The sequence below is a fragment of the Peromyscus eremicus genome, chromosome 1, assembly GCF_949786415.1.
Source record: "Peromyscus eremicus chromosome 1, PerEre_H2_v1, whole genome shotgun sequence".
Taxonomy (NCBI): Eukaryota; Metazoa; Chordata; class Mammalia; order Rodentia; family Cricetidae; genus Peromyscus; species Peromyscus eremicus.
This window is the reverse complement of record NC_081416.1, coordinates 112,528,453-112,542,924: the sequence shown is the minus strand read 5'-3', so window position 1 is coordinate 112,542,924 and position 14,472 is coordinate 112,528,453. Positions and strand designations below refer to the sequence as shown.

General features: G+C 34.6%; 1 protein-coding gene across 1 annotated transcript in view; it reads right to left on the bottom strand.

Moving 5' to 3' along the window:
- Positions 1 to 3,422: 3,422 nt before the first annotated feature.
- Folh1 (folate hydrolase 1) overlaps positions 3,423 to 14,472 on the bottom strand; it is a 52,052-nt gene continuing 41,002 nt past the window's right edge. The window contains exons 14-19 of the mRNA XM_059267519.1: positions 13,120 to 13,211; positions 11,222 to 11,312; positions 9,022 to 9,286; positions 8,381 to 8,462; positions 6,690 to 6,782; positions 3,423 to 4,191 (exon numbers count right to left, since the gene is read on the bottom strand). Coding sequence (XP_059123502.1) covers positions 4,002 to 4,191; positions 6,690 to 6,782; positions 8,381 to 8,462; positions 9,022 to 9,286; positions 11,222 to 11,312; positions 13,120 to 13,211 — 813 coding nt within the window. The 3' untranslated portion in view covers positions 3,423 to 4,001. The remainder of the gene's footprint in view (positions 4,192 to 6,689; positions 6,783 to 8,380; positions 8,463 to 9,021; positions 9,287 to 11,221; positions 11,313 to 13,119; positions 13,212 to 14,472) is intronic.

Sequence of the window (14,472 nt, the reverse complement as noted above, 5' to 3'; positions counted from 1 at the left end):
CTCTCCCCCTGAAGAAACTCTGGACAAATATATGAGTTACATTTTGAGGGTCATATCTATTCAGGGAGTTTTCTTTAATGTTCTCAGCCAGACTTTTACAAGTGAAGAACTGGCACTAAAGTTGCTTCATGCCTGACATTGGTTCATTAGGCAATTGGGACTCTGTCCTTGGGCAACTCATTTGCAGGGGCAACTAGTCTGCTTTGAATTTGTTTTGAAGTCTTAAATTAACTAAGGGTGTAAAAAGTTGTCTTTGTAGCTGAGAATGCTGTTATTTTCCTGTGTCCACTGAGATATGAAAAATATCCTAGTAATACTAGTAATATTTCTATTCATCAAGATTAAGAGGAAATCATCTTTCTGACAATCCACAGATATGTGTGTCCCAAAATTAAAAGAACACACCACCAATGAGCTGTGGAAAGAAACTCACAGATGTTCTTTTTAGGGAGGAATTGTGGCAGCACATGAGAAAGTTACAGACCAAAACAACCAGTTTTCAGAGTCAGTGGTCCCATAAGCCTTTCTTGATGAGATTCCTCCATCATAGAGTTTTTCATTTGGTGGGTTGACAGTTGAATTATTAATTGCTATTTGTGGTATTTATGACATGGCCCATGGCAATCTGTGAAGAATTGTGTCAAAATTTTTATGAGAATGGCATTGAATTTCTAGATTGCTTTTGGTAGGATGGCCATTTTTATTACATTAATCCTACCATAAATCCATGAGCATAGAAAATCTTTCCATCTTCTGGCATCTTCTTTATTTTATTTCATCAATATCTTAAAATTTTTTATCATACAAGTTGCCTTAGTCAGTGTTCTCTTGCTGTGAAAAGACACCATGAACACAGAAACTCTTATAAAATGAAGCATTTCATTGGGATTGTTTACAGCTTCAGAGATTTAGTTTATTATCATCATTTTGGAGAGGATGCCAGCACACAGGCAGACATGGTGATGGAGAAGTGGCTGAGAGTTCTACATCTATATCCATAGGAAGCAGGAAGAGACATTGGGCTTGGCATGGGCTTTTGAAACTTCATTGCCCATCCCCAGTGATATTCTTATTCCAACAAGTCCACACCTACTCAAACAAGGACAAACTTCCTAAACCTTCCCAAGTAGTGCTACTCCTTGATGACTAAGCATTCAAATATCTTAGCCTATGGGGACAGTTCTTATTCAAACCATCACACAAATTTTTCACTTGGATGGTTTGAGTTACCCCAAGATAATTTGTGTTAGCTCAGGTTATTATAAAGTTGTTTCCCAGTTTTCTTTCTTACCCTGTTTCCTGTTTTTGTAGAGGAAGACTATTGTTTTTTGTGAGTTAATTTTGTATCTAGTGACTTTGCTGAAGTGCTTACCAGCAACAGGAATTTTCCAATGGAATCCTTAGGGTCAGTTATGTATACTATCATATCATCTGTAAATAATGATATTTTGACTTCTTCCTTTCCAATTTGTACACACTTATTGTCCTTTATTTGTGTTATTGGTCTAGCTCAGATTTCAAGAACTATATTAAATAGGTATGGAGAAAGTGGACAACCTTGTCTTGTTCCTGATATAAGTGGAATTGCTTTGCATTTCTCTTCCTTTAATTTGATATTGGTTATGAACTTTTAGCATGTTGAGGTATGTCTCTTGTGTCCCCAATTTTTCCAGGACATTCATCATTTGGAGGCCATCTTTCCAAAGGACTTTTCTGCACTTAATGAGATAATTATGTAGGTTTTGTTTTTATATCTGTTTATATGATATATTACTTGTTAATTTGCATGTGTTGAATCATTCCTGTATCTCTGGAATGAAACCTATTTTATTATGGTAGATGATCTTTTAGATATGTTCTTAGATTTGATTTGTGAATATTTTATTGAGAATATTTGTATCTATGTCCATAAGGGAAATTGGTATGCTATTCTCTTTCTTTGTTGAGTCTTTATGTGGTTTCCATATCTGGGTAACAGTGGTCTTTGTAAAACAAAGTGAGTAATGGTCCTTCTATTTCTATTTTGTGGCCTCATTTCATAAATATCTTCAGTATGTCTTCTTTAAAACCTGGTAGAATTATCCAATAAAACCACCTGGCCCTGGACTTATTTGGCTTTTTATGCTTTTAATGTCTGCTTCTAATTCACTAGGGGTTTAATTCAGATAAGCTTAATTTGCTTATCTGATCTTGATTTAACTTTGGTAAGTGGTACCTATCAAGAAAATGATCCACTTCTTTCAGATTTGCCAGTTTTGTAGAGTACAGGATTTTAAAGTATGTCCTTATGATTCTCTGGATTTCCTCCATGTCTTTTCTAATTTTGCTAATTTATATATTCTGTCTCTCTGTCTTTTAGTTAATTTGAAGGAGGGCTTATTGATTTTCTCAAAAAAAAACCCCAAATGTTTGTTTCATTTATTCTATGTATTGTTTTATTTTGTTAATTTCAATCCCAAGATTATTTCTTACCATCTATTTCTTTTGTGTGTGATTTCTTCATTTGTTCTAGAACTTTAAGATGTGCTGTTAAGTTATTTTTTAATATAGATAACTAGTGATATGACCTTGCCTCTTAGAACTGCCTTAAATGGGAACAAATAATTAAAATCAAAATAAACAAACAAAAAACATGGAATTGATAGTTTTGGCCAACTACTCTTAGGTCTGGGGCCTGCCCTGGAGTGTGGTTGACACTGTATTTGAGAAAACTGATTTTCCCTTTCCCAGGAGATCTCAATTGCAAATACCTCCTTGGTTAGAAGTGGATGTTTTTATTGACTTCCCCTCCCTGCTCTGGGATTTGTTCACCTTGAACATGTGCAGGTCTTTTGCATGCTGACACAATTTGAACTTTTTGCCTCATTGGTTTTTTGTTTGTTTTGATTTTTGGTTTTGGAATTTGTTTCTATTTTTTGAGAGAGAGAATGTGCATGAAGTTGGATGGGTAGGAAGGTGATGAGAATATGGGAACATAGGGATTGTCAGTATAGGTGACCATTTCTTATAGCTTCTATAGATATCTAAAATTCTCATTACTTTTCTCATGGCAATGATTTAAAGTATCAGTGCTGATATAACTTGTCATTCTTTCTGATGTCTCTGCTTGTTCAAATAACTATTTGATTATTGCTTTCTTTTCTTCAGCCCTTACTGATAAATGTGAAATTTACTCAAGGCAGTTTGGTGTCACAAGAAAATCTGATAAACTACAGGAATAACTCAAAGGCAAATAGAAAAGATGAGCACTACAAAATACAAATGTATGATTTTAATATAAACATATATTAAATATATATATTCATGTAATGAATGCAACCATGTTTGGTGAATTTTGTGTAAAAAGAAGGAAATGATAAACATAAAATTCAAGATTGTGATTACTTTTGACAGAAAAGACACAATTGTTCAGAAGTGTATGATATGATTACTGAGATTGCACATGTTAACTAATTATTAACTATACTAGTATGCTGTACATAATTTTAATAAAGTGAAATTTTTATTAAGTATAACTAATCGTGCTTTATAATGCAGAGTGATAAGGTTTATTAGAACTATGAATAGATCAGAAATCATCAGCTAGTCTCTCAGCTAGTGTTTGGTCAGGCAGCACCTAAGCCTCTGGATGGAGCAGCTTTGTACACTGTCCCAGGTGTATTCCATAATGAAATGATGCTTGTTTACATTGAAATGACAGGGTTACATGCTGTATTAGGTTTCTGATAACTATCTGCTAATGTCAGGTAAATGTTTTTGCTATATTGCACTGTTCACTTTGGTTTTAATAATTAAATTTCAAATTTCAGAAATATATTCTAAAAATAAAATATAAAATATTTATCCATTTTTCTTTTTTTGAACCACAAGGAAAAAGAAAAGGAATATATATACATATACATACAGATATTACACATAATCATAAAATCTCAAACATTTATTTTTCTATGCAGGTCCTCCTAATAATCATCCCTACTCAATATGGATTCTCTGAAGTACCCTTAGGCTACTTCTCTCAAAGTCTCTGCTGCAGCTTGCACTGTGAAGGCTGCAATAGAAATCTGTCTCTTCACTTCTCTCCAGGCCTTGGAAGGGTCCACTTTGCTATCAATATCAAAAAGAGCATCATAAATCCCTGGGAATGACTCTCCTGCATACTTGTTGTGGCTGCTTGGAGCGTAGATGATATGCCTGTTGATAAAACAAATTTCTGTCCATTCATTGCACAAACAATATATAAGAAAAAGAAGGCACTATATTCAAATTGCATATTCCTTATTTTGTTACTTGAATTATTCAGTTGTTTTCTGGATTTAAAATGCTATAATCTCCAGGCACATTAATACACATAATTTTTACTTTTAATGAATAACTCAAAGTGCTTCAGAGCTATACAAATAATAGTAAGGATTGCTAGTATGAACTGTCCTTATTATTTAAAAAAGTAAGTCACTATTTTCTTTAATTACTAAAAATAAACTGTATAATGCTGATAACAGTGTCCTCAGAGGACAAAAGTGATCTGAGAAAAAAAAGTCATAAAATAATTAGTCTCCATGCACATTGCCAGTAAGTGATAATGTTTGCATCATACTCCCTGCTAAACACATCATGACATCAAGCTTATAGCCAGCCTAGTATGCACTAGTGTCAACTTTTTATTGTTTTGTTGGTACTGGGATTAAAAGCGTGTGTCACCACACTTGGCTGTTCCCTAGGGTGTCCTTGAACACACAGAGACTCTGCCTGCCATGTGATTGGATTAAGGGTGTGTGCTACCACTGCCTGACTTTTGTTTATGACTAGCTATGACCTCTGGTCTCCAGGCAAACTTTATTTATTAACATACCAATAAAATATCACCACATTTCAGCACAAATAAAATATCACTATAGGAGACATGACAGCAGAAGTGTAGGGCAGCTGAGCATATTGTATCTACTCAGGCAGCAGAGAGATGAATGCTGATTATCCAATTACAGTCTTCATTTATTCCATCCAGACCTTGCATCATGTCATGATGCCACCTATATTAAGTATGAGTGTTCCCAAATTGGTTAAACATATCTGTAAACAACCTCACACCCAGAGGTTTGTCTCTTAGGTCATTCTAAATCTCATCAAGTTGACTATAACATTAACCATCACAGTTTCCAACAATTCAAAATGACTCTGAGTAGAAATAATAATGCTGGATGTATCATAGTACTTAATTTGAAGCATAATACAGAGCCCCAGTACCAAAAAAGCATATGACATGAAATAATACAGGGATTAAAGGAAAAGAAGAGATGACCCAGAAATAAAACCTCACATTTCCAAAGATGTCAAAATATTCTTTGAGAAAAATAAAATAGCCTCTTCAACAAATGGTGTTGAGTAAACTAGGTAAAAGAATAAAATTATATACCTGTCTTTCACCCTACACAACAAGCATTTCATAATGGATCAATGACCATAACGTAAGACCTAAAGCCCTAATAATGATAAAATATAGGGAAAACATTTCAAAGTGTAGGTATAGACAAGGATATTTGAGAAGAACTCCAGCTGCTAATAAATAATGCCAAGAATTGACTAATATGTCTTAAAGAAAATTTAAAGGTTTTGTTACAGCAGAGGACAATCAAATGAAGGGAATATTAATGAAATTGGAGAAAATCTTTTGTAGTTAAACACCTAACAGAGGATTGATTTCCAGAATATTTGAAGAAAACACTCATTAAACACCCAGACCCTAAACAACTCAGTTAATAAATTGGTAAATGAAATAAACACACTGTTCTAAAAAAATGAAGCATAACTATCCAATAAACATGTTAAAAGGTGTTTACCACACTAATTATCGGGGAAATTGAAATTAACCACCTTGAGATTCCAGCTCTTCCCAATAACTAACAAACAAGAACAAATGCTGATAAGGATGTAGGGAGATGGGAACATTTATACAGTAATGGTTGGAGTGTGCTTAGCCAAATTACTATAGGGATAAATATGAAAGTACCTCAAGAAAACTACAAATAGAATTACCATATGAATCAGCTACCCCACTTCTGGGTGTATTTCTGAAGGACTCTCCACCTATGACAGAGATAAATGTATACCTGTGCTTATTGTATCACTGTTCATTAAAACCGAGTCATAGGACCAGCCTAGAGAGCTATCAATGATTAATAGAAAAGAAAGTGGTATAAATACTCATTGTGTGTGTGTGTGTGTGTGTGTGTGTGTGTGTGTGTGTGTGAAAAACAATGGGGTTTTATTCAGTTACCAAGAGGAATGGAATTATGCTGTTTGCTAGAAAAATGGATGTAATTAAAGATCATAATATTATGCAAAATAAGCCAAATACAGAAGGATAAGTTACACATGCTTTAATTGTGGGTCCTAGAACTCCTTAAAGACATGCAAAAAGCAGAAAGGACATTGGAGGAATGAAGGAAGCCAGTGATAAGGGACAAGGGGACAGGGTACTTAGAGTGCTAAATGAGACTGGGATGAAGGACAAAGTGTTTATGTTTGAAACAAACATTCTTTATAGAACATTCACTGTGTACAGTGAAATTTAAAGGTTTTGTTACAGCAGTAACAAAATTTTACCTCACTAAAATATTTTAAATAATAAAATTAAATAAACGATATTTTTTACACAATGTGATATTAGACTAGAGAATTATTTATTTCCTCACCTGTAGAAAGACCTGCCTGGTAACCCTAAAGGATCAATAAAGGCACGTTCCAGATACATCAGCTGGTCATTCATAATTCTCAGTGATATAGGGCTAAAAAAGAAATTAATAAAGCTGTATCCCCATGAAGTTATGAACACCAACTGATAAACTATAAGTATGCAGTAAAATTAAACTCACTGATGCATTTTAAATCATTGTAACATTCAAATTAAGAATATCAGTAACATTATACAGACTGAGCAGATTGTATTTATGTATTTAGGAATATTGTAACAACAATTAGTCGAAAATGAGGTCATGAATTCCAAAAGAAAAAAAGAAGAGTATGAATAGATTGGAGAGAGCAATGAGAATGTAGAAATGATATAATTGTTTTATTATCTCAAAAAAAGTAATAAATTAAAAAGAATATCAGCATGCATAATCCTCATATTTCAGAAATCACATGAAATACTATTCAAATAAAATATGAACTATAAAACAGTAATGTGTAAGTGGTGAAACATGATACTAACTTTAATGCACAGGGAAATGAGAATTAATAATCCTGGGTTTATAATTATGGTCAGTTTTTTTCACCTTACAGATCCTAACAATCTACTCTCAGATTTAACATAAAAATCGAAATGTGAAAATATATTAATATCTATTAAGTTTATGAAAATTAAAAATATTGAATAAGTGACAATTATAATATTCTTATTATTAAAGTTAAATTTGTCAAGTATATAATCCTTACTTTACATTTTTATCAGTATTCAAATATAGTGTAGCAAATATTCTTACAGTGTTCACATTCTCAAGGGAGATTATGGGATTGATGTAGGAGGTTATTATTGTTAATAAAAATGAATCAATGCAATTAAAAATCTACCACCAACACCCAAATAACTCAAAGATTAATTGTGGAATATGGTATTCTAATTACCTCATGATATAATTAGTGAATATTATAGTTTTAATAAATAGCTGTTTCATCCACGAATTTATCTAGATTTTCATTTTATATTACTTTTAACAATAGTAGCATGTAATAGTCCTTCACTCTTGTAAATGGTTTTATAGTAAGTTTAACTTCAGAGCAATGCTGAACATTATAGAGGGTTATAACTCTATGTCAGAAACTAAGGATCAGTTTAGTGAAGTTTATAATTTTACAATTAACCAGTGAATTTTGTAAAATTTGTCAAATTCTGTTTACAGTTTTGGTTTTACACAGAATTCTTCCCATTTGTTCAGCATTTCTAAAAATAATGACTTCCCAGTATTTATTGTTCCTGATAAACTGAATTTTTTTACTGGAGATGGAAAGGATCATATGTGTGCGTGGACATAATGACTTTAAGCAAAAGTAGAGAGAAGATCACTCCAAGAACAAAGGAATCGAGTTGGATTACAATGCATGGGAGTGAAAAAGGAACAAGTGAAACCAAAGCATATTGGTGTCAATGTGAGTTTTATGTAAGAGGCTGAAGGGAAAGAGGCACTGCGGTCTAGTTTCATTACGTGTAAGAAATGAAATTTCTAAATGATACAAAACCCTGAACAGGACATATTAGAGTGAAGACAGAAAACAAAGGAATTTCCCAAGCTATTTCTGCAATAAAAATGTAAATTTGTATTATTTCAATTATATCTAACATATAATTAAATATATACAAATAAATATAATATAATATATGACATACTTGCTTTTGTCTAAGTCTTGAAGTTTCTTGTTGAATTCAGATGTAATCTCTGTAAAATTATTTACTGCAGAAAACAGTGAATCTGAAATGGAAATCCAAATTACCAAAAGCTTTAAGAATATGATTTCTAAAGCAGGAAAGCTGGCAATGCCTGCAGTCTCAGCACTCAGGGAGCTGAAGCAGGAGGATCACTCCAGCTCAGAAGTTTAATAACAGCCAGTGCAAGATATGAAAGCACCATTTCTATAAAGGAAAAAAAAACCGCATGGTTTATGTACAATTAAAGATGTGCGAGGCCGGGCGGTGGTGGCACATGCCTTTAATCCCAGCACTCGGGAGGCAGAGCCAGGCGGATCTTTGTGAGTTCGAGGCCAGCCTGGGCTACCAAGTGAGTTTCAGGAAAGGCGCAAAGCTACACAGAGAAACCCTGTCTCGAAAAACCAAAAAAATAAAAAAAAAAATAAAGATGTGCGAACAATATAGGAAGTAATTTTTAATTCTATGAGGTATTTATATGTTGTAGCAGATCTATGTAATTATAAACATATTTTTAAAAAAAGATCTTACCTGGTGCAATAGAAACAATGATAAGAAATCATTAAAAACACAAAAGTGAATTTGAAAGATAAATTGCAACATACCAAATGATACCATATATTTCTTCATCTCTTGTGGATGTTTCATTGAAATGTTGTAGATATTTTCAGCATGCCTTTTCAGAGCTACAGCATAATCCTGACAGTCAAAGGGAAGCACTAAAGAATTGGCCAGTTCAAACACCAGCCCTCCTCGAACCTGGGCCACAGTGAGGTGATATTTAAATGTTGGATCATAAAATTTTTCCACCAACTCGTATGTTTCATAGACACTGTGATAGAGTGGATAGCTTCTGAATTTGTTTGTTTTCTACAAGAAAAAAAACAAAATGTATCTCTTGTAAGATAGCTCATAACAAGACCCACAACATGGTATTTACTGTGGATATTATTAAGTTTGATCACTGATGAACAGGAACCATGGAAACTTAGGAACTTAGAATTTAGTAAAGTGCTACTTTAGCTATGTGCAAATGAAAATACATGTACATATGCTGCAAAAAAATTAGTGTGAAAATATTCTTTGGGAGACACTCAAGAGAGCTGCCAGTCAACAAAAGAATACAAGAGATATGGAAATGTGTTGAGAGTTCAAAGAATGGACTATACAAGTTACATTAGAAGAGAGTATTTAAGAAGAGATTTGGGGAATTATTAGACCAGTGAAGTAATATTACTGAATAGAATATAGGGGACTATGTCAAATAATTTATCACTGAAAATTCCACAGAAGAAGCTCTGAAAAGCAGCATGCTGCACAGTGGAGGAACCAAGCAGTGAGGACACCATGGTGATCCTGGAGTCTTACTGATGAGAGAGAAGTGATGCTCAATCTGGCACAAGGAAGCTGTGTATATGAAAACTGAGGACTTTTCACACAGTAAACTGCTGACTAGTGTCTTGATCTTTTCTCAATATACTCCTTTGTTACTGATATAAAGAACACTTCATTTAGTATTATGCTGAAGAGACAGCGACTCGGGCATTATTAATGATGGAAGAGTTTAATTCTGACTGAAAAATTCATTACCAAAGACTTACAAACATTCACTGCTGTCTGAATAATACCATCTGGCTTCAGGATTGGAACACAATGGGAAATCAGAGTTGGGTCTAATCTATTTTCGCTGTGACTATATCCCTGTTTGAAATAATCTTAACTAAAGTCTCTCTTGTATTTTCATAATTGTACTGGCTGGTTTTATGTCAGTTGACACGAGCTAGAGCCATCAAAGAGGAGGGAACTTTGATTGATAAAATGCCTCCATAAGATCAGGATGTAGACAAACCTGTAAGACATTTTTTTATTAATTAGTGATTGATGGATAAGAGCCCAAACCATTGTGGGTGGTGCCATCTCTAGACTGAGAAAGTCAGAACAAGCAAGCCAGTAAGCAACACTCTTTCATGGCCTCTGCATCAGCTCATACCTATAGATTCCTGCCCTAACATTTTTCAGTATTGAATAATCCTTCCCAAGCTGCTTGGGTCATGGGGTTTCATCACAGCAATCATACCCCTAAATAAGACAATAACTATGACATTCTTTCCTTGCTAATGTATATCTGAAAAATAAAAAGCAGACATAAATTATTACTTACAAACCTTGAAGTAAGTGAACATTAGAAAAAATTAAAAGGACAGAAGACTTTTCATTGTAAAACAAAACTCGGGGGTGGTTTGAACACAAAAATAACAAAATCTCTAGCTATAAGCTTTCATAGAACTAATTAAAGATTTTAGAAAATATACACTTTTAAAACTTAAAATTGATCTAACACAACAAGAAAGAAAATGGAAAATGGCATATGTTTTTGTTGTATTATACCAAAATTTTCAGAGATTTGTTATTTATTTGGTGATCTGAGCTACAATAACAGGCAAAAATCCAAATACTGCTAGGTCTTGCTGATTTGGATTAATTTTGAATAAAAACTGGGAAAGACGAATCTAAGATAATTCTCACTAACTTAAATGATGAAGTGATTACTGAGTCACCAAATAAATAAACCAGAATACATTTAAGGGAAATCATGGAAGTTCTAGACAGCAGGAAGCAGGATGAGTGCCAAGTGGAATGTGAAGACAGGCTCAGAAAAACAGACAGACAACCAGCCAATGAGTCATGCTAATTGGCTTTCTAATCCTTCCTCTATGCCAGAAGTACTTTTTGAAATAAAATTTATTAATTTAGTTAAAAATATACCCACACTTAATCCTTAAGAATTCGTTCATTTAGACTTACCCAATTTTTAGTGTATCGTGCTCTGCCTGAAGCAATTCCAAGTCTTTGGAAAAACACTTCAAAATCATTGCCAGACCCCAGCTTGCTAATCCTTTCAGAGAGAAAGTTTGTAGAATTAGTTTAGAGTGCCATGTTCATTCTATGAAGATCAAATGTCATTGCTAAATTCTAGTTGTACCATTACAAATATGATAGCCTTAGACATATAGTTCAAATAGGATATTCACTCCAGTTCTGAAAACGTGCTTCCTCTGTAATACAATTCTATGGAGTGGCATGTTTATAATTCACAGATTTATTTAAGGATTTTGGAAGTTGGAAAATACTTTCCTTCAAACTATTTGCTTCATTTGTTTCTGTTGTACATTTTCAGATAATTAGAACAAAATGAATTCTACCTGATCATTTTAAGTTATTGACACTGTGGATGTCTGCATTTACAAACTATTGAATACTTATTTCCCTTCTGTTGCATGTAAAGACAACCACACAGTCATAGTTATAATTTATCAGAGTAAACAAAATATTTGTTAACTGCATGATGCTCGGGAAAATAAATAACTATAGATAGACATGGCATGGATATTTGACAGGAATTGTCTTTCATTTCCTCCATTGTGACCTTTTACATGTACCATGTACAAGCATCGTGTATCCTTAGGGCACCGCTGTTCTCCCTATCCTTTCTAAATATTTAAAGATTATTTTTCACAGTGTACTTTGAAGGGGCCAGGACTTTAGAACTTTGGCTGCTGTCTCTTGTATGCAATGCAGCTTGCTCAAAAAATCAGCTTTGGAAACTCATAGATTTAATTTCAAAACACAGGGTAATATTTCATTGCAAATCTAGCCACTGCATTCATTTGTCAGATATCAGAGCATTTTAAAAGTTACTGTTTAAGGACCCCAAGAAAGACACAGGGATCGCCCAATGACAGAGAAATGGAATGAGATCTACATGAACAGCCTGGACAGGAGTGGGGGTAGTGAAGGGCGAGGGTCGAGGGAAAGAGAGCTTGGGTGAGTGGGAGATCCCAGCTGGATCAAAAACAGAGAGGGAGAACAAGGAATAGGAGACCATGGTAAATGAAGACCACATGAGAATAGGAAGAAACAAAGTGCTAGAGAGGCCCACAGAAATCCACAAAGATACCCCCACAACAGACTGCTGGCAATGGTCGAGAGACAATCCGAACTGACCTACTCTGGTGATGGGATGGCCAAACACCCTAATTGTCGTGCTAGAAACCTCATCCAACTACTGATGGATCTGGAGGCAGAGATCCATGACTAGGCCCCAGGTGGATCTCTGGGAGTCCAATTAGCGAGAATGAGGAGGGTTTATATGAGAGAGAATTGTTGAGACCAAGGTCGGATAAAGCACAGAGACAAATAGCCAAACAAACGGAAACACATGAAATATGAACCAATGGCTGAGGGGTCACCAACTGGATCAGGCCCTCTGAGTGGGTGAGACAGTTGATTGGCCTGATCTGTTTGGGAGACATCCAGGCAGTGGGACCGGGTCCTGTGCTCATTGCATGAGTTGGCTGTTTGAAACCTGGGGCCTATGCAGGGTCCCTTGGCTCAGCATGGGAGGAGGGGACTGGACCTGCCTGGACTGAGTCCACCAGGTTAATCTCAGTCTGTGGGGAGGGCTTTGCCCTGGAGGAGATTGGAATGGGGGGCGGGCTGGGGGGAAGGTGAGGGGGGCGGGAGGGGGGAGAACAAGGGAATCTGTGGCTGATATGTGGAACTGAATTGTATTGCAAAATAAAAATTAAAAAAAAAAAAAAAAGTTACTGTTTACTAAAAATTGAAAAAAGGGTACCCTTTTATTTCCAAAAAAAACCCACAGAACAACCAAACTGGGTAGGATGGTTAGGTTGTTTGTGTACCTGGGCATTCCACTGAATTCTGGTGAAGGACTCCTTTCTCTCCAGCTGTCATAAAGAGATTTGTCTTCAAATCCTTCATCCGGGCTTTGCAGCTACACATATAAAAAGACGAGAATACTCACAAATCTGGTGCACAAACTTAAATGTCCCTCAATGAGAAAGTGGAGAGTTAAACTACATTACAGCAAAACAAGAGATGAGATCTCTACATTTGAATTGGTGTGAGCTATGGGACTGTTGTGTGGTGCAATGTGAGAATGCTTTTCTGGTATGCCGGAGGCTTTGGTTTCAATGCCTAGCACAGGAATTTGACAGTTACATTAAGAAATTTCTGAAGGGAAAACGTCTGTGCATGTGTAGTTGTAAGTGTGAAGATGTGAAGTGCATAGAAAAGAATTCAACAAACTATTAGCAAGGCACAAGTCATTGTCTGTGGAAGAACAATCGTAGATCTGTTTTAAAAACAGAAGGAAACTACTCTCAAAATCATATACTTCTGCTACTCCTGTAAATAAACATATGGAACAACCTTACTAATGGAAATATTCCTGTTAATATTGCTTCTTGTCAGTAGGATTGCTGAAATCTTACATGATATTTAACGAAGTCATTAAATAACATAAAAATATGCAATGTAATTAATGGTATTTTTTAATTGATCTCTTGTTGTAATTGTGCTAAACACTAGGCTTGAAACTTATTATCTGTTTTGTTGTTGTTGTTGTTTGGTATAAAATTTAAAAAAGAAGCCAGGCAGTGGTGGCACATGCTTAAAGAGATGCTGGGTGGTAGTGGCACATGCCTTTAATCCCAGCACTTGGGAGGCAGAGCCAGGTGGATCTCTGTGAGTTCAAAGTCAGCCTGGTCTACAAAGCGAGATCCAGGACAGGCACCAAAACCACACAGAGAAATCTTGTCTCAAAAAACAAAAAACAAAAAACAAACACAAAAGAAACTTAAAAGAGTGAAGCATAACCTATTACTGAATTTTAGAATTAGAATATTTCAAGTTGTATAAGGAATATTTGATAAGCTAAGCATAACTAAGGTTTCAAAGTGGAAGAATTATACAATATTTTAATTCATACTTAATAACTGTCAAGTGTACTAGTTCTCAGAAAGGTCAACTCAAAAAATTATTGACCACCTACACTATTTAAAGTTTTTATACAAAAATGTAGAAGTCACTGTACTATATACTGAAACAAATATATCTATAAATAATTATCCAGACACAAATTAGATTTTTCTAGCATGGGAAGAGATTAAGAAGATATATCAGCATCTTCAAATATAAAATATGATTAAAGAAAAAATCGTTTCACTCACACAAATTCATCCTCCATTTTCTTA